At 35.9% G+C, this 21,980-nt stretch overlaps 2 protein-coding genes across 3 annotated transcripts in view; one reads left to right on the top strand and one right to left on the bottom strand.

Annotated features, from left to right (window-relative positions):
• The window catches only part of LOC306860149 (sodium/potassium-transporting ATPase subunit beta-1-interacting protein 3-like), a 65,298-nt gene extending 52,550 nt beyond the window's left edge, over nt 1-12,748 (bottom strand). The window contains exon 1 of one of the 2 annotated variants that reach the window (XM_079401701.1): nt 12,485-12,748. In XM_079401701.1, the coding sequence (XP_079257827.1) occupies nt 12,485-12,538 (54 nt within the window). In that variant the 5' untranslated portion in view covers nt 12,539-12,748. The remainder of the gene's footprint in view (nt 1-12,484) is intronic. The other variant, XM_079401702.1, reaches the window with a different exon arrangement.
• Nucleotides 12,749-19,777: 7,029 nt separating this feature from the next.
• The window catches only part of LOC306860584 (uncharacterized protein), a 67,884-nt gene continuing 65,681 nt past the window's right edge, over nt 19,778-21,980 (top strand). Inside the window, exon 1 of the mRNA XM_079402349.1 lies at nt 19,778-19,962. The gene's annotated coding sequence lies outside the window, so the exon portion shown is untranslated. The remainder of the gene's footprint in view (nt 19,963-21,980) is intronic.

Consider the following 21,980-nt stretch of genomic DNA (forward strand, 5'->3'; position numbering starts at 1 on the left):
CGACTAGGGGATCTCCCATACATTTGAACAGTGAAAGTTTTTTTTTTGGAATATTTACCTGGATATCTCTATTCTGAAGAACTTTCTACAATTTAAAAACCATCTATGGCATTTGCTCTTCAAATAGGAAGTTTGAGCGGGGCATATCAAAGGGCACACCTTATTTAAAGTAGCCAGATGTCTGAGCAGCTACTACATTTCATGAGGAACAAACTTTGCTAAAAAATAATATGAAGTCTGCATGTTCATCTGTGCAAATGAGCGGAATAGTTTCATCTGCTACACATCCTCAAGCACACGTGATTTTCAAGGTGTTTTCAGTGTCTGCTGAATGAGCACATGAACAAATAAACTTCATTTTCAGAGCTGCTCCGAGAGTCACTTCCCCAGCATTTCACCATTTGATGAAAACACAGACTCAAAGGTCTTCACTATAACACGCCAAAATAAAAACTTGGATTTACTTGAAGAAATGATGGAATATTCATTTTAGAAACTAAAGTAACTCAATATAATAATAAATTGTATTACTATTATTAAAACATTATTTAAGAAATCACACAAAATCAACATTTTTAAATGGTAAACGTGAACTGTGAAAACTTTTATTTGTCAAAAATAAAAGAAACTGTTACATTTCCACTGGATCACATTTTTAAAGATTAAATAATTTTTCATGCATTGTTTCACGCATTCATTTGATCACCACCGTTTTTTATATTTAATATTCAACCATAAAACACAGAATCCAGTTAAAATTATATCAGACAACTCAGAATTTCTGAAAAGATGAAACATTTCACGGGGTACTATTATGTTAAAATTGTTACGAATACAAAGTTGTATAAATTCAATAAATAGTTGACAGCAGTAGGTACTGTATATTACGCTGCTGTCATTTAATACACAGATTTTATAAAAACATGCAATTTCTTTCCCAGCTGGCTACCTTCACAGACATAACCGACTGTGTTTTTTAACCTATGTGTGTTTTTGACATAAACTTGTGTGTGAACGAGAACTTGTACTCACATGCCATGTGCAGCCACTTTCTATATGTGTGCATTCAGAAAACCGTATATCAGAAGTTTAAACTGATGTGACTTTAAAACGCATGATTTCAGCATGATAGACATGATAACCAAAACCAAACAGATGGTTTTTTAGCTGTAAAGGCAGCCCTATTCTGGAAAAAGGGGCGGGGAGCAGCAGCTGTTTCACTTTCACTCATAGGCCTTTTCAAAGTGATATAATAAGTTATCTTTGGGGTATTTTGAGCAGAGACCTCACAGAAACATTCTGGGGACACCTGAGACTTATATCTAGTAGAGAGGTGCCCTTAATATGTGTCCTTTAATCAAACCATTAAAAGGTAATCAAAAAAAACATTTTAAATGGAAAACAGAGAATTGGGGTGGGGGGGGGCAGAACTGAATTATTAAAACAAGAGAAGTGAATTTGGGGGAAAAAAAGGACCAGAATTTGGGGGAAAATCTAATTGATTTCACAGGACCCCAGCAGTATGAATGAAATCAGTATTTACTATATCCACCATGTTGGCTTTGTCATGTGACCTGTAATGTCAGTTGTGGCACTTCAATGGAAAAGTGTCTATTGGATGCGCACTTCAGAATCTAAGTGAAGTAGTACTTATCCACTACTGATTTATTTGTGGAAATGGGTTCTTTAAGATAACATCACTGAGTATATTTACAAGGACAACAATATTCCAATTTTAACACGATTAAGACAATACTCGGATCAAGAATCTATCATGTAAACAGAATTTTTGATTAACTTAATCCGGCTAAAGTCATTCTCAAAGTAAACACAAATTGAATTAAGACATGGAGTATTCCTATTTTAGTTGCATTATTGAAGTAGAATAGACATGTACACACCTTAATCACATTATTACCGTCACATTTTGCGACAGGATACACAAGGGGTTGATCAACCGTTTGACGCAAACAAAAAAGCATGGCTTCAAGAACGCCGTCATCTGTTTGCACGTCTAGCATGACAAAATATTTAACTGCACTTGAAGCTTTCATAAAATTAAAAATGAAACACCCAAAACTGTATATGGCATCATAACGAAGACGAATTATATGTTTACACATGAAATTCTGGAGGGGAGGTCGGATGGCGTCACATGGGGACGTAATGACGTGTGCCATTAATCGAGCTATGTACTATAACATGTAAAACGGGAACAGGAAAGGAATATTCTAAAAGCAACTCATGCAAACACCTTAATGATAATATTGCCTTATTTAGAAAAAGATAAATAATTAGATGATGTCCATGTAAACGTAGTCACTGATAGTCATAATTGACAGATAACACTTGGGTTTGTGGCTAACGTTGCTAAGCTAACTGCTTGACTTTTGCTAGACACAAATACATCTAGCACAATGTATTGTGTGAAATTGCGAAATAGATGTAACTTTCCCATGTGTGCTCATTTTCTCCGTCTCCTTCACTTCTGTAGAGTATCATATGATCAGTCACCTTTCCCCTCAGAGCTATTGATCAGCATCTGGGTGAATGACTGGCCTGCTGTTGCACTCAATACAGGGGCTTCAGTTTGTCAGAGCACGGTCAATATTCATACTCAAGGCATCAATCGATCCTATTGAGGGTTGTGGATTCAGCACACAGGTGGTCTAAATCAGTTGTCATGGCTGAGTAATGATCCAAAAACACCAAATGCACCACTTAGCTAATCCTGCTAGCATAGGCACAATGCATTATTCACAAAGCAGACAAAATTAACCTGATTCATCTATTCTAAATAAATCAGGTGCGCAGATGGCACTAGGGACTGGGGGGACATGACCCCCCCCCCCCCCCAGATTCATAGTGACCCGATCCGTCCCACTCACTGTCTTTACGGCAGGCAACATCGGTACACGGAGGATTAATCAGGGTTTCTGCTATGTACAGTAGCCTAAGTAGTGGCGGCCAGGCCACATGCATGAAGCCATTTTTGAAAAACGCCTTTGACCGCAGTGTCTGACCGAATCCCAAAACACGTGTAGCCAATCAGCAGTAAGGGGGCGTGTCTTGTACTGACAGAAAAGAGCGCTCTATTTGAGTGCACAGGACGGATATTAACAGATCGACTATATATAGAGAGAGATAGCAGATAAAAAAAAAGAGGAAAATATCAGAGAAACAAAACATTAAAAAGAAGGGTTACGATCAGGCAAGAGGTAGGATCAGCGTAAATATATATCGGAGCAGCTTTCCAGCGGTGGAGAGAAGAGAGAATCCCCCCCCCCCCCCAATTGGACTGCTGACAGCTTGGTCCCCCCCAGTTAAAAAATTGCATCTGCGCCCATGAAATAAATGCTTTATATGCTGAGCATGTGACTGGCCTTTCGTTTGTACTTCAGTGTTTTGCCATAAGATTCACTCGCACTTCCATTTAGCCCGCTCTGGTCCTGAAGATGCTGTTTGTTGGCATTACAATCAATGTCAATGTTCTCCGAGACGACACTCTTGTTTGTCAACTGGCCAATCTTCAGAGTCAGAGGCCTAACACAATCAGTTTGCCACAGTCTGCTGGGACGTCAAGATTGAGAAAGAGAAACAGAGCACTTCTTCTAAAGCTTAAGGTGCTGCACAAAACATTTCATCTGTAACTCAACACTGATGTCAGTAAATGCAGAAGGAGGTCAGAGGTCGAGGAGATCAGTTGGTTGTTTGCTTGCTGGTGGGATGTTGATAAAGTAGTGATTCATATGCACTGACACAGTGTTGACTGTGCGTGAATAAGCACAGATATGGAAATTCAAATCTGAATTTGATATGAGAAATATGAGAAAAACATCTCCCCTCCTACATTTCCATTTGCTCTTCATTTTCATTTTTTCCTTTTGATGCAGATGGTTTATCCAAAGAAACTTACAGCCATGGCATGGGCATAAATTTAATCTAACCGTTTGGGGGGGGGGGGGGGGCAACATTACATCTACAATATTAGCCTAATATCAGTTCACATATCGCCACATTAGCTGTATTGTGTGACTTAGCCAAGTTACCAAACAAGCCATGACACACTATAATCGCTAACATAGCAGACTCTTGGAAAAGTACATCGGTTATCATAATTTTTTTTTGTGAGGACTAATTTATTAATGACTCCGCATCATCCGTATTAAAGAGAAAAAGAATCACGATGTTTGAAGTAAATAAAATAGCCTTGACAGCCTGCGTACAACTACTGAACTTTGTTCTCCCCCCTCCGCAATTTGTGCCTATGGTTACAGCACACTCAATTTAATATATTTAGTTATATATGAACTATTACATGATTCAGTGTTTCAACTCAGTCCCTTACAAGCTTGCATAGTAAGGGTGTTGCCTTAAGCCAAAACTGTTCTTCAGCTTTGACAGGAATGCTTAACGTATGCGTAAAGCCGAATGCATAGCCTTTCAAAATACACTCTGTTTGCACAGGTGCTCGGCACATGCACACTAGAAACCGTCGCTTTATCTGTTGAGAATTCATCATCATAAAATGTTTTCGTATTTGTTTAAATTAGCGTCTCCAGTAGTTTATTGTTGTTGTTGTTCCGTCTCTTTTCTTCAGTCCGACTGTGAAACAATGATTTGGACCTGTTTCCATTTTGTGGACCAACTAATTAAGGTCAAATATTTTTTTTTTTTTTTTAAATCAGGCTGCGTAAATACTACATGTGTGTACTATGCTAATGACGCATTTATGTCAAATGCACTGTAAGCATATCCTAGAATATTTGTAAAAACTTAAGTATTCTTTGGGTTTTAGAAGGCCGTTCTCATGTAGGCAATTCAATAGGTTCAATTCAATTGATGAACATCACTGGATTTATGTATAAATATTGTTAATTTCAATCATTGCACAGTTCTAATAACCAGTCTAAGGTCACACTTTATTTTAAGGTCCAGTTCTCACTAAATTAATTACGGTAACACTTTAGAATAGGGAACACTTATTCACTATTAACTATGACTTTTCTCTCAATAAACTCCTAATTTACTGCTTATTAATATTTAGTAAGGTAGTTGTTAAATTTAGGTATTGGGTAGGATTAGAGATGTAGAATAAGGCATTAATATGTGCTTAATTACTACTAATAAATGGCTAATATTCTAGTAATATGCATGCTAATAAGCAACTAGTTAATAGACCCTAAAATAAAGTGTTACCTTAATTACTGCTTATGAATAGTTAATAAGGCAGTTGTTAAGTTTAGGTATTGGTCAGGATTAGGAATGTAGAATATGGCCATGCAGAATTTATGCTTTATAAGCACTAATAAACACCCGATATTAATATAATATGCATGCTAATATAATATTGCATGCTGTTATAAGTGAGAATTGGTCCCTATACTAAAGTGTTACCCAATCTACTAACTTGAGATACTATTACATATTATTAGTTAATTTAAAAAAATGTAGAATTAGTTTTTATTTTTTGTTTTCCATTTTCATTTTAATGTTTCAGTCATTTTTGGTATTGTAAATATGTCTATATAGTTTATATTACTGAAATAAATTTTTATTTTATTTCAGCAAACGCTTACTGTATTTAAAGTTACGTTTTAATTAATGGTTTGAGTTTTAGTATAATACCCCGGTACTATGATGAAATTCTTTTGCTCTAGATCTGCTGCAGTTCTTCTCTCTGCTGGATCCCTCATCAGGCATGTTCTCCGTCAACTCGCACCAGGCCTTCCTGACTGAAGCAAAAGCATTAGGTGGGAATGTGCTTGTGTGTGTTTCTGTCTTTTCCTGATTCATTCCACTAATTACCCTTAATAAAAGCCTGAGTGCATTAATGAAAAGTTGTAAATTCAGAGTACATAGACTGTGTGCGAGTGAGAGAGAAAAGAGGTGGTGGCGTCCTTTGTTTAATAAATATTCATCTGCTTGTCTGGCTGGGGGATGCACATTGGGTGTTGGGCTGAATCATATGCAAATCAGCTGATAAACAGCGCCGCTTATTCCTGCCTTCATTTGTCTGAGAGATAGAGGCTGCCGCCAGGTCTCGTAAAACTGTTGGGTGTTTCTGTCTCCCCTAGCTGTCCTGAAACAGCCAACAGGGGCAAATTAACCTTTACAGGAGGGCAAAAGTATCCATCAACATAACCAGTGAACCCCTGTAGCCCCGTAATGACACCTCGCGAGCAAATTAAACCACAAATTACCCCGTCCTAACATTTTTTATGCCCTCCCATAAGGGTCTTTGACTTTGTGGAGTCAGCTGGTGTATGTTTCTGTGGCTTCTTGTTTCCATAGGGAGCGCTGTTTGTTTAGATAATCTGGCTCTCAGTGGGGAGTTAAGAGTAAAAACACATGACATGTCAGCTTTACTTGTTCGTACAGATGGACCAAGAGGAAAGGCATGCTGACTGGACCCATATTAAGCATGTGTGTAGATTTCAGTGTGGGTTCAATATGAGTCAAGCTCTTGTGACCGAATCAGTGACATGCTGTCCATTACCCCAGAAAATGATTTAATTTCTGTCAGTTTGTAAAACCATGCAAATTGCATTTACAGCAATGCACTTATATAGTAAGGCTATAAGGCAAGGCTCCTGGCTAGAAACACATTGTTTTAACAGTATAACCGTAAGCAGGGTTAAGAACTAAGAAATTGTTCCATTTTGTAAACAATAAAAGTTCTAGAACCGAATGACGTTCCAATGGAACACCATACTGAAATATTTACATATAAATATGAAATACTACTAAATATTTCCTTCACTATTTTCAAGGGAGACACAACACACAACACCGATGGTGAAACCCACATGACTATTAAATCCGTGACAAATCAAGCCAACAGTTGCTCAATGTTGGCTCGTTTTTAGATGTGTCCCAATTCAGAGGCTGTATCCTTCAAAGACTGCATCTGAAGATCAAATGTGTCACAAACGCGCGTCGAAGACTGTCCCATTTCAAAGGCTCCTTCAAACGTGGCCACGAAATGCGTCCTTTGATTCTCAGGCCATGCAGGAACCAGGATACAACTAATGGATCCTTTGCAGCCCAGACAATCCTAAGATTCATTGTGCACCGGTTACAACAGGATTTTATTTTTTCTTAGAATAAAGGCAAGATTACAGTTTCAAATGGTTTACTGGCTTTCGACGTACTCAAATATCTAACAAAACAAATGTTTAAAAACTTTTGACTTTTTATTATGTACATAAATGGACCATGGTTGATCAGGAAGCATTCTGTTTTTAAAATATTTCCATGCCTAGCCACACGACTTAAACATTATTTGTGCTGATCTGTGCAAAGTTATATCAAGTCTTTCAACTCCTATCTTGACCATGTAAGCAAGTAAAATCTACAACTTTTGCACGATAAATGCAAGCCAGTGTTGGGAAAAGTTACTTTTAAAAGTAATACATTACAATAGTGCGTTACTCCATAAAAAAAGTGACTAATTGCATTACTTAGTTACTTTTTATGGAAAGTAATGCATTATGTTACTTTTGTGTTACTTTATGTAATCTGAGCTGGGCTTGCTTATTTGTTTATTTTTTTCATATCAACAAAAGTTATATTTTTGCCAGCTGTAAAGCCCTTTCACACCAAAAGTGAAATTAATAAGCCTCAGGCTGAAGTAACTTGCGTTACATATTTGAAAAAGTAACTTTTTGTAAATTTAAAAGTAATGCGTTACTTTACTTGAAAAAAGTAATCTGATTACATATCTCGCGTTACTTGTAATGCATTACCGTTAACACTAATGCATGCTTATCAGAAAGAAACTCACACAGGAAAGATACATCTAAAAAGAATTACTATGAAAATGCAATACAGTAACCAGATGTCATCTACCAAGAACAGTAGTGCCACCACTAAAGGTCATTTAGAAGAACATAAGTGCTTTAACAACAAAAGTCTTTATTTGTGGTTAAAACCTCTCTGTAATGCCATACCCCATAGACTACAAATGTAAGTTTATCAATGTAAACAGTGTTTGGACAAATAATGCCATCAATATAAGTTTTTGAATGGAGAACTTTCCTTTAATCTGTATGTAAAGAGGTCACATAAATCATATGCATGGTATCTATTCAACATTCAGGTCTGGATTTGACGTGTGTGTGTGCGTTTACGGGTCAGAAGTCAGAGAGTATCCTCCTCCTGACCTCATTACCGTAGCTCTCCACAAGCCTCTCTGCCATAAAGAGGTCAAAGCCACTGCCATTTATTACCCACAGCCCATCAGTCACTTTCTCTTTTCAGGGGTTGTCAAACAGACACCATTAAGTGTGTCTGCTTTCTCTAGTCAACAGTGTGTATAACACCGCAAGTACAACTCTTTTTCTCCGACTGATTAGTCCTCCTTTTCTGGTTCACTTCAAAGCGTCTCTCGATTTCTGTCCTAGTTTGACTCATCTCTTAAGGAAAGAGATACTGTAGAGGAAATGTATTGCATGAGGCAGTGTTTTGTAATCTCCACCTCTAACATACTTAAAGGATTACTTCACACAAAAATGAAATTTACTCACACTCAAATCCACAACTTTCTTCAGTGTAAAAAAAAAAAAAAATGTTTGTGCTGTTTTTTTCTCTCAAAAGAAATAAAGCACAGGGACCAAAATCAGCATAGTCCACATGATAAATAAGATGGTAAAATGCTTTAAAATTCCTCCTTTTGTGTTCAACAGAAGAAAGTGAGTCATACTGGTTTAGAACAAGAGTTTCATTCTTTGGTGAATTACTCCTTGAAGTCAAAGATAAAAATTCAAGCTGCTTGTTAACAAAAGAAAGAATTTTTAATCAAGAAAACCTCATTATTAGGCTTTGCCTGGATACAGATTAAATTCCTCCCAGGTTAACCATGAATCCCTGCATGGCCCGATCATGCGAGAGAAGTGGTAATGAGAGATGGTTCATGGAGGAGAACGTCTCAGAATTACAAGAAACTTGATAACTGTCCAATTCATTCCAAACATGGTGATTTCCAAGTCTAAGTGGAGAATGTCTGTATGAAAAAGCCAGATTAACTCACCACCAGGGAGTCTTTAAACCAGCTGCTGACAGTTTCATGTGCTTTTAAACAAACTCCTCGTCTATTACTGCTAGAGCAGAGATATGGAGGAGGAACCAAACCAGATGTTCCTCAACAGCTACAAAGGGTAAAGTTCAAAACGGTTTCCATGTGGTGTCTACCTGTGTTTCCCATGCTCCTCTCCTTCCCTTATCCGGCACAAACAGGTGTGTACAGCTCTCGCGAATGACATTGGATCAATGGAATCATCTCCAGTGTGTGGAATTGAGAAATAAGGAGCCATTCAACAAAAAGTAAACTTGTGCATGCAAACTTTTCTGCCGTGATGCTAGGGCATTGCTAGGTGGCTGCTAAGGTTTTCTGGGTAGTTTGCTTATTGGCCTCTCAAGTCTTTTGGTTAGGGATGTACCAATATTAAAGGAAAGAAATGAAAAAGAAAAGGAAGTAGCGACAGATCTTTCCTTCCGTATTGTGACTATCCATATATTGAGACTATCGCAAAACTTGTTAATTGGATTTTGAGATGTGGAAATGCACAGTTTATTGTGGAAAGTCTGGCATACATCACCAAAGACAAGAATGTTGTTTCAAAAGAAGATTGAGCTTTCATTTTTTTATTAAAAAAAAAAAAATAAATAAATAGTATACATTGATAAATTGTCCACAATAAGATTAGAATCATTCATTTACAAAAAAAATTAAAACTGTTAAAAATGTGACACTATTTTATATAAATAAATTAAAAATAGCACACTAAAAACTAAAAATGCCATCACTTTAAATGCCACAAATTAATTTAAGGCATCACATTATTAACGCACAGCATTATAAAATTATATTCATTTTGAGATTTGACAAATATTGCATTTAAATTATTGTGTTTTAAAAGGTTAACTTTAAGATGGAAAGTTAATTGCCATTAATTAATTATAATAATCTAAATTTTATTAAAAAGCTCTAACATTGTCCAATAGCCAATATAGCACAAATATATTGCGTATCCCTAATTTTGGTCTCCAGATAAAACTCATGTGCTTCCTTAAGTGATAATCTATTAAATTTTTCATCTGTTTTATAATCTGCCAGGCAAAATTCATGTGATGACTTGAAATACCACAAATCTCCTCAACAAGCCACGACGAGGAACAAATTATGAGTTTATTACTTAGCGTTAAGGATTTGTTCAGATCTCTAACCTTAAGTATGAGCAAAAGTAATACAGAAGTTTGTCTCAAGCAGCGCTAATAAATAATAGCATCAATCAACCAGCCATCCAATAAATTATTAATATTCCCAGTTAGCCTGAGAGAGTTTTGTGACATCTTTCCACTGAGAACAGCATGCATGACTCGTTAGGGAAACTCTGAGACATCAAGATAATACGATCTCAGAGAGCAGAACTACATCAAAGAGCAGGAATGTTTCCCTGAGGTGCCTAAAATGAAAGGAAGACGGACCCTGTCAAGCTCAGGAAGGGCCGGAGGTCTGACAGTAGCCGACGTGCAAACATGCATGTGGGCCGAGGTGTATTACACTTCTGTCTTTAGGGGGCAGCAGGTGTCAGCGGTTTTTTAATGCCCCTGTCATAAAGGATTGTGGGAAGAATGGACGGCATAACACAAGCACTGCCACAGGTACCAGAAATAAAAGAGGTGGCTACGGTGCCAAATTTGAATAAGGTGCAATCAGTCTCCAGCAGCTGTTTAGCGGTGTAGGTGTAAAACGCCTGTTTACATTGCCGTGGGATCAGTTTAGTTGTTGAGACTGGGATTGCGGATGGGGGAGGCTGTCTGAAACTATGCAAAAAGCAGCTGCAGGACTTTCCACATGGAAATGAGGACACCAGCAACTCACTGCAGAATGATGATTGCCGATTTCGAAGCCAATATAACATCTCACTGACAAACAACTTCTACGAACACTTAAGCTAGGATGGAGTATCCGATGAACCAAAGCGAGCTGCAATAAAGATTAAGCGACAATTACAGTATAATAGCTTCTTGGAGAGACGAACATCTCTCTCTTTGACAGCAACATGGGTAGATCTAACTAATGACTAACCACTGAAAGCTCCTGCCAACTCTATCCAGAGTGTAAACAGATCAATTTAATGCCGAGGGGCATGCCGTGGGGTCTACAGAGTCCTCGCGATGCACTTTTACATACTAAACTATTGTTCAAAAGCATGTAAACACGCTGTGTCAGCACAGTCAGATATTTATGGAAACATCATTATGAAGGTCCTCTTTATGTTTTTCACCTGTTATGAGTTCAAGGCCACAAAGAGCTGGAGGTTTTTTAATAGTATACTAATTATCTATGAAACTGTAGTAGTGGCAGATCTTTTCTTCAGTAGTATGATGTACATTTGAGTGAAACAGACTATCAAAAATTGTAGACCAGGACTTGTTTTAATCCATCGATTGTTGATTGGATGGAAGCGGATCTGAATGCCAGCCTGCAGTCGATTTTAAGGAAGTTTAAGTGGAATAAATGAATGGAGAAATCCAACATATGTCAGAGACATGTCTGTCGTTTCACTGGAAGATTGAATTTTGACATTTTGATTAAAAAGTATGAGGTCAAAAAAAAAAGTAAGCATTCATTAGACCTATAACATGCGTATAAAAAATAAATTGGGTGAATTTTAATTTCATGCCGACTTAAGTAGTGGTGCATATATTTTAATGTCACAAACATGACAAATTGTAAACAAATGGTTTTAGATAATTTAACTAGCAACACAACAGAAAAACAAAATGGCTTCTACATTTAATTCATGTTTGATGTGGAAAATATGGTTTTATTGTCAATACTGTCAGCTGATTTTCTTGTCTAATGGTGGTGACAAAGCAACAGATGGAGTTGAAAATCATTTTTAATTTTAAATACAATTTTTTATAATAATAATGTACAATTTAAAAATATTTTAAAATGTGTAGTTTTCTATTTTAATATAATATTTATTTACTACACTTTTGACATTACATGTCAAAATCTGACTGTGTTGACACTTTTGTAAGCAAAAGAAAACCTGTTTAACAGATTAAACAAAACCAATTCCTAGGCACATGAAGTTGTTTTAGCCCTGTTTTCTGTTCTGTCCCAGTGAAAAATCAGTGTAACAGTATGAGAAAAGTTCATCTGGGTTGACTTAAGCAGTGCAAAAGCAAAAGCATTAAACTGCCCATAAAAGTATTTTACAACTCAGGGTTATTTTATGGAGGAGCCAACTACTTAAACACATGTTCAACCTTAACTCAGATCTAGACAAAAGAGTTCAAGCACACACAATGTTTAAACAATGTACTCATTGTGTATCCAGCAGCATAAACAAAAGGCAACAAGCCAAAAGGCAGCGTATTAGGCTATAAACCAACCAGCTCACATGCACGTTGAGCAGTCATGATGAGTATCGGTGTGAAATGTACATTTATCAGAAAACAAACTCACCAACTGAAACGTGCACAGAAATATAAGGGTGCACCGTCCGCTGCAGCAGCCCATTGTGTTAAACGCGATAATGAGATCCTGAATATATGAGACTATCAGCAGAAAGTCCTAAACAAACACAGAGAAGCTCGTCAGTCTCTGTCCGACACAAAGCGGCTCCGTTGCCATTGTTTCCAGAGGCGCTCAGTGAAACGCGTGGAAGTGTGGAGCTGATCACTACTGTCACGGGAGGAGTGTGAGACAGACAGTGAAGTGCGAAGAAAGAGGGAGAGGAGGAAGAACAAGGGGGTAGACGGGGTAGGGGGCGGGGGTAGTAGGCAGGGGGGGTGTATGTTAATCACAATGGCTTGTTTTCACATACACAGACACATGCTGTGTGAATAAACCACGGTGCGCGCGCGCGTTTTGATTCGAACCCAAGAAAAAAGCTGAAAAAAATACCCAAGAACCACAGTATTCATGAAAATAACAACTTAAACCAAGCAAGGGCTGGTTGTCTGGTTTATTCTGGTCTCCTAGACTGGCCAGTCAGCTGGTTTAGCTTTTTGGCCATCTGATATCATTGCCTGACCAGCTGGAAAGTGCCGAAACCCCTCTAAAACCACCAAGCTGGGAGACCACCTTGGACTAGCAAACAAGCACAGAAACTATATCTAAAGACCACATCCCTGCTGTGCTGAGGGGGGAAAAACATAAACCAGCCTACATTGGTGTGCTGGTTTTATCTGGTTAAAGATGGTCTCCTATGCTAAGAAGCTGAAAGTGCCCAAAATCCCCTCTAAAAATCAACCCTGGAGACCACATAAGACCAGCAAACAAGCATAGAAGCCATATCTAGAAACCACATCCTTGCAGAGGGGGGAAAACATAAACCAGCCTAAGATAGTGTGCTGGTCTTAGATGGTTTAAGGTGGTTTTCCACGCTATCCAGCTAAAAAATGATGAGTAAAACCAACTGGTCCCCCTTGAGACCATCAAAGACTAGTAAACTAGTTTAGATAGTGCACATTTTTTAACTAAGTTAACATGTAATGTTGTCAGTTTTACAAACTAACCAAAAAACAGCATTAGGCTTAGGCAGGGGGTTACAGAACATTTTTAGATTCTTATTATGAGTGAAGATATATTTGATGCGATCTTTATCATTATTTATTTGTTTGTTCATTTATTTGGCAGTGATGGTGACCGCCAGGTTCCCACAGTTTGCAGCAACAATGACTACAGTAGGATTTACTCTAATATAGGCTATAGCTACCTTTTGATTATTTTTTTGTATCGTGTGTGGAGTGATAAATGGCATTGGCTGAGATATTTTATTATCACGAATGTTGGACGGCAGATGTAGTCTGTATCTCTGGGATTGTTTTTAGTTTGAAGTCTATTATCAAATCCAAAGCGCCATCTGCTGGTCGCGTAACTACATCCTACTTAGTTTTTTAAGATGAAAGCTGGTGTGAATTGGTGTTATTTGTCACTTTTGTCAATTTGTGACATTTGTCAATTTGTCACAAACACAGTTATCATCTTTCACCACAGTAACTTGTTAGCATAATGTTTTCCTCGCTATTGTTTTTTTTTTTACTGTTTTTTAACTCTTTTACATTAAAATCTACTTTATCAAAATGAGTTACTAGACAAATAACTGAGGAAATGCAGTCAGTGCAGAAGAGCATAATGCAGGATTTATTCTTTGCTGATTTGACTGGTCTGATTTTCTGTTGTAGTTATACACATACAATGGAAGACTATGGAGCAATATACATAACAAGCATAACTGTTTTATCAAACTATTGTAAATGTTCAGTCTGTTCAGAGAGACACTGCATTAACTGATACATCAGTTCAGCTGCCTAAAGCTATATTTATCATATTCAGATCCATTTATATTGACATGATAAACAAGGACTTCCATTGCCAAACCTCTGTAAATAACACACACATTAATGATGGAGTTGATCTTGATAATATCACTTGTTTTTTGCTAACCCTTGCCTTCTATCCATGACAGCTGTGGCTCTGTCTGTGCTGATCCATTATAGAAAAGCCGTTAAAAGAGGTTCCTCCCCCGTGCTGCTCTGCTCTTTCCTCTCTGAACATGAAGAAGAGTGATGAATCTTTTACAGGTTGAGCCTGTATTGCCATGGAACACTTCATTTCTCATTACATCACTGTAGCCTCTGCTTCCTCTCTTAAAAGCTTCCCTCCTCCCTGTCACACACACACACACACACACACACACAAACTGCTATAAATAGTTTTTGGTGATATTTTTAGATGAGAGAACTGCAGATACTGTTCTTTGAAGAACATTATTCTTTTGCAAATATTTTATTTGTATGAAGATTTTAGTAATTAACTAATAATTTAAGTAATTAAGTAATAATTTTGGAGACATTTGTGCACTTTATTAAAGAATATTAGCAATGACTTGCAAAACTGAATAAGACATCTGTACACTGTTATTTGTTTGTTTGTTTTGTTTTAGTATGTTTTCATTGAAGAATATTCTTTGGTAAATATATTAGTTAATAGTTAGTTTATTAGTTAATAAAATTAACAATGTCTTGCCAAATTTGATGAGATATTTGTACACTTTATTTGTTTTAATTCGCTGTTTCTTTGTTTGTTATGATGTTGTGTTTCTTTCATTAATTCATTTTTGTTTTGTTTCAGTTTGGTACACATTCCTTTGTAAATATTTAATTTGAATGTACAAAGATGATTTTTAATACTAACAATACCTTGCAAAATTTGGGGAGACATTTGTGCTTTATTCATTTATATATTAGTTTGTTTGTTATCATTTTTATTATTGTTTATTTGTTCATGTTTGTTTTGTTTTAGTTAGTTTTCTTTGAAAAAACATGACACTTTTTAATATTAATTTGGTAGCACTTTACTTGAAGCTTTTATGCAGAATGCATTACAAATGTTTTCATAATGTACAATGTAATGCATTATATCTTTTCAGAAATAATTGTAACCAAAATTAAAATGCATTATAATATTAGTAGGTTTGTTTTTCATGTGTTTTAATGCATTATACTTTTTAAAGGTGTAACAACGAATATTAAAATATTATAATGTATTATAACTGTAGTTACAATTATTCATAAGATCATACAATGCATTATAAGGTGCATACAAAGCATAATTAATGCATTAAAACATTATAATGCATTATATATATAAAGGCTTTAGGTAAAGTGTTACCATTCATTTTAATGTACAAAGATTTAATAAACAAATTTTAACAATGTCTTGCAAATTTGATAAGTCATTCATTCATTCATTTTTATTTATTTACATTTTATTCATTCATTTTTGGTTTGTTTTAGTATGTTTTTCCATTCTTTTTTATTAAAGTGATTTGTTCGCTTTACTTTCAAACACCTCAGAGTTGTCTCTGCACAGTCTCTTGCTTGCTTGCTCTGCTGGTCCCCACATTGTGGGCAAAAAATGACCCACGCAAACACCAGCAATGGAAAAAAGGTCACACTGGGCTATATCAGTAAGAGTATCTGATGGGATCCGTGGGGTCCACTGCTCATCACCTCCCTCCAGTTAAAGTGTGTTGATGTGTGCTCTTCTAAAAGGGGGCTCGGCCCTTTCTATTGTACACTTTTCAAACCTCAAGACCTAATGCAGACTGACAAGCCAGTTAGCAGATGAGACCTGTGCTATGAGCCAGACGTAAATAAGGACCACAATCAAACTCCAACAAAGACGGAGGAGTATAAAGCCTGCCCACACACAAGCACAAGAGCACTCAGAGAAAGTGAGTTCCTCATTGATTGTTTTGGTGAAGACCCACAGTCATAAAAGAGCTGTGATACAGTAAGTATATTTAGGCCAACTTTAAACACAGCCATATCTATTTTAGTGGATACTGTATGAATCACCACTGTATCGTATGTGCTTGTTTAAAATGTATTTATTATAATAAATTATTTTATCTAAAGAAGAGAATCCAAAGGAATAAGAAAAATAAGATAAATAATACATATTTAAGAGCTATTTAGGTAACGCTTCACATTTGCAATAACAATTTTTAGTTACAAGCTGCTTCAGAAAATAAGCTAATTTTTCTTACCCACTTACTTGTACTGATTAATGCTGTAATTACATTGGAGCATGAACACTTATGTAGAGTGTGGCATGCAGCTATTATTTGATTAAAAATATTGATTTCTACAGTGCACATTACAAGAAAGGGTTATATAGTCCAGTGGTGGCAGTACAATACAATACATCTTTATTAATCCCAGAGGTGCAATTTAGTTTCAGGCGTAATACAAGCAGACACGCAAGTGAAGAGCTAAAAGCCACGTGGTAAGAGTAAGAGAAATTATTTATTATAAATAAAATAATGTTCTATGAAATATACAGTGTTAATGAGATATAGAATATTACAATGTGAAATATGCAATAATGTAAAGAGGAATAACAACCAGAACCAGAATAAGGTATCAAAAATATATATGTGCAGTGTTCAAAGGTTCCTCAGTCAGCCTGTATGATTGGTGGAGTCAATGTTTTAAGCAAGTCTTTCTGCAGGTTCACCAGTTAGTAGCGACTGTGAATGAATTTGTTCAACCAGATTTATTTAGAAATAGTTATTCATTCAAGATCAAAACAGTGACTTTTGAGTGAGTCGTTGAATCATTCATTCAACCGATTTGTTTAAAAAATTCAGATTCATTTAGTATTCGAAACAATTTATGAGTGACTCATTGAATGATTAATTAAATCACTTCCTTCAAAACACAGAATCCTTCAACAAAATACATGTACTGTGTGTTCGTTAGCAAAAAGGCACACCTTAAGAAAAAATATATATATTCACTGTAGCTAAAATATATACCTTTGTATTGAACATTAACGGAGCAGCAGATTTTGTGCGAAAATAAATCATTCAAGTTGTTTATTTTGTTTAAAAATCTTATGAGGCCCACCAGCATGGGGTAAAAGGCACACGGTGATACAAATACTTCAGCTAAAATAAGGATTTTAAAATAATATCTAAGTTAATACTTGTTCAAAACAATCACTTTTGTACTATTTTCTGCTTATTTTGAAAAATAAAAGAATTAAGTTTCGTTTAATAAATATACTGTCATTAAAATGTTCATATGAAAAAATATATATTTTAAAATACAGAAACAAAATCATAAGTAAAGATTCTGAAAGCACTGAAGGAGATCCAATAATAATTGAATATATATTAGTAGTAACAAAAAATGATATTTTATTATATGATATGATTAATATCATGTTTTTAAATATGATGGTTTTGTTCTAAACATGGTGATTATCTCTAATGTGGACACCCAACATAATATGATATTTACCATCTGGCTATATGGTCACAGTGGGAACAGTTTATGAATGAATGAATAAACGTGGTTTGTACAAAACATCAAACAATTGATAGCCTTTTTTTTTTTTAGCCAACAGATATTGTAAATAGCCTAATGTTATGATAGCCTATTATAAACATTGACACGTGTGACAACTTGACATTTATGAAACATTCTGTTCACAAAGTGTAGGGTAGACTGATCATTTGAGACATGTGTACAGATGAAACACCTTAAATAACTTGCGTACACAAGAACCCGAGCTGTGGTTTTTGCTCCACACGTGTGTATTCGTGTTCTCTTTGATCGTGGGAAATTTTAAATGTGTGCATCTTTTTTTCCTGGGTGAGATTTTCATTTCACCATGTCTTTCCACAATGAATAGCTTATTATTGTTAAACTTAACATATATCATTGCAAACGTTGCTCTGTGCTCTAAAAATAGACATGTGAGACATAGACATTGTGCCATGCAAGGTCTTTTCATAAACTAGAGAAACGTGCGAGTATGTCAGTGGGGTACGGTTGAGACACAGTGTATGTCATCTGTACCTGGATTAGTGTCCTATTGCTTCACATGTTGTTTAGTTGTACAGTGTTATGATAATAGGATAAAAGTCACAGTTACACATATGCTACGCAAATTCTGTTAAAAAATAATATTTGTGATATTTCAACTGTCTATTGTTAATGGACATATTTTCTAACATGAATGTTAAAAGCATTGCATAAAATTTTAAGAAATATACAAGGTGGTGAAGTGGGTACAGTTGAGACACCCTTTAGGTTGCTATGAACTGTATACAGTAACAGTTCAATCATAGAAAATAAAATGCATACAGACGCTGTGTGTGTTTGTGTACTGTTATTACCTACATTATGGGGACCACATGTCCCCACAAGTATAGTAATACTAAATTCACCTTATGAGAATATGTTTTAGGTCCCCATGATGAAACAAGCTTATAAATCATACAGAATGATTGAAAATGATGTGTAGGTTTAGGGGTATGTATATTGTTATTTTTACTGTTATGTTTATATTTGTTCTGTTTTTCATATATTTTTGTAGTGTTAAATATTTGTTCCTGTTTTGTTTTAACTGAATCTGAATTAAATAAAGCAAATAAATAAATGAATTTTAAACTGTAATTATTAAAACTGCAATTTTGTAATTTATTGCCTTTGCTATAAATGGTTAGCCAGCTTTACAGCATTAAGAATGGGTGTCTCACCTGTACTGTTGAGACAAAAATGCACCTCATGTTTATGAGCTAATTGTGGGAAATATAAACTACTTATGGCTATTATCAATTTATGATATTTTAGTACACATCAAAAGAAATATTATGTGAAAAATCACTTCGTTTCAGCATCTAGTTTTTGTGTAGTGATGAAAAAAGCAGAAAGTGTCTCTACTGTACTCAAGTCTACCCTAGAGTTCAATCTTTAGCTTAAATTATTAGTCCACTTTTGCCTGAACGTTTGTTTGTTTGCTTATTTATTGTTTGTATATAATAGGTATAGGCTACTAGAAAAAAATAATACTGCAATTTACGTTTGAAGGTTTAAGCTTTGTTTTGAACTAGGTATTTGAAAGTAACATTACAGAAACACATTTGTGTAATTAGGCTTTCAACGCCAAACCATATTGAGCTACCGCTCCTGTGACAACTAGCCCCGCACCAACCAATATTTGAACGAAATAAATGTAAATCTTAAATCTTTCAGAACTGGGCCGATTTTATTTTCCAATGGGCGGCCCAATCGCGTTAGTGATGATTAGCATCATTTGTCCATTGGGTGGCGCTGATCGGGCTCGCGCAGATGGAGGGATGAGTCTCATCAGATGGTCCATATGCCCGGAGAAAGTGAGCGAGCATCGCAGCCTCTGCGCTTTCGAAACTCAATCAGAGTAGGCGGCACTAAGCGCGCTCCACAGCAGATGAACTGAGAGCACAAGACCAGCCATGATGCTCAGCCTGCAGCGGTGCGCGCCGGAGGAGAGCTGAGGAGCCGCGGTCATGCCGGAGAAGAGCGCACAGTAGAAGTCTTCTCACTGAGGATGGCAGGGATGCTGCGCCCCGCATCACTCTCTCTGGCTCTGTGAGACGCACGGTAAGCGCGCTTCATCTTCCCTCACTGACCATGTTCAACTTTGAGCTGTTTTCTCCGGCATTTGGAGGCGTTTTACGTGTTCGTGTTGAACAGAACTTTATGAGACTCTTATTAGCTTTGTCACTTTATATAACTATCGTTCTGTAAAGCCTAAATATGCTGTTTTGACTCTAGACGTTTCACAGACAATAGCAGCCTGAGTCAGTCTAAAACAGGATTAGGGCTGTGCTGTATCTTTTTCAGTAGACTGGAGATCATTGAATGGGTATTCTGAGCTCATATTGATGTTCTTATTGATTCTGTATTTTCTTGAGAGGGGTGGTGAAGAGGAAGATACAGTACTGAGAGTAAATTAATAAGGTAAAGATGCTTTAAAGTGTATCCCGAATGAGTGTTTTTAAGTCAAATTTTGCTTGTCCGCTGCTACTGATAAAAAAAACTACCAAAAAGTACCATGGTGCAACCTATTTTTCAGGATACCATGGTTCTATCAAGCCATTTTTGGTACTATACCATCATTTGTTGGATATGCTGCATGGTGCTTCCATGTTTTTGGGATGGGACCATGTTATTTTTGCACCATGGTTGTATGTAGATTTACCATGGTATTTTGAATATGTTCCATTAACTACCATCTCTTACAAAAAGTACTGTGGCAGTACCATGGTACAGAGATTGTAATACTATGGTACTTTGAAATATTTATACTTATTTCATTATATATAATGGTATCTGATACGATTAATCACGATTAATCGCATCAAAAATCAAAGTTTTTGTTTACATAATATAGGTATATGAAGTGTTTATTTATTATGTATATATAAAAAACACACATTCAGTATATATTTCCATGTATATACATTTATATATTTATATAAATATTATATATAAATATATTTAATACATAAACATAACATATTTTTCATAAATATATACATTCATGTGTTTGTATTCATATACACATAATAAATATACATAGTACACACTCATAGCCTATATTATGTAAACAAAAACCTTTATTTTGGATGCGATTAATTGCTATTAATCGTTTGACAGCACTAATTTTTTGCAAGTTATGTATTTGGGGACATATTGCATGGCCATTTAGTATCTTGGTATGTACAGTATTAATAGTACTAATATGTAATAGTATTTAATGATTGCATTACTGCACCAAAGTACTGTTTGTGTAAGGGATATTATTTAATGTGGTTAATATTATTCCAATGTGTGTCATTTATTTTTTGCACCTGTGATAAAGCAGCACCTTTCGTAGTGTCTGCAGTTTGGGAGTGCAATTAATGGTGTGATCTCTAAGTGTTAAGTTATTCCCCCTGGCCCAGCGGGATAGACTTTATTCAAGCAAGAAAGTCACTTAACACCGAGAGTTTATGCCCCCCAGTGCACGCTGACCGAGAAACTGCACGAGTCTGTCCCATACAGTGAATATGGATGAATGAAATCCTCTTACACTGCAGCCCAGACTCACTGTGTGTGAGTGTATGAGAGAGATATGCTAGTCTCTATTGAGGGCTTAGTGACTGGTGAACTGTTTTTTTGCACCTTATTGTGTCAACTGTGTTGAGTCTAATGTCATCAGCAGAAAAAAAAGTACATTTGATAATTAAATGGCAGGATTATAGATTAAAACATGCTTGTCATCACGTAGACTAGGACTGCCTCCAAAAAAAATAAAAATTAAAATATTTATATATATATATGCATTGATAAATAAATACATAAATAAATAAATGACCCTGATATTACTAGAACTGTCTTTCTCTCTTTTGCACATATATGACCCTGGACCACAAAACCAGTCATAAGCGTCAGTTGATGGATGGTTTGTTAAAATAGGACAATATTTGGCCGAGATGCAACTATTTGAAAATCTGGAATCTGAGGGTGCAAAAAAATCTAAATATTGAGAAAATCACCTTTAAAGTTGTCCAAATGAAGTTCTTAGCAATGCATATTACTAATAAAAAATGAAGTTTTTATAGATTTACAGTAGG

This window comes from Barbus barbus (genome assembly GCF_936440315.1).
Source record: "Barbus barbus genome assembly, chromosome: 41".
NCBI lineage: Eukaryota > Metazoa > Chordata > Actinopteri > Cypriniformes > Cyprinidae > Barbus > Barbus barbus.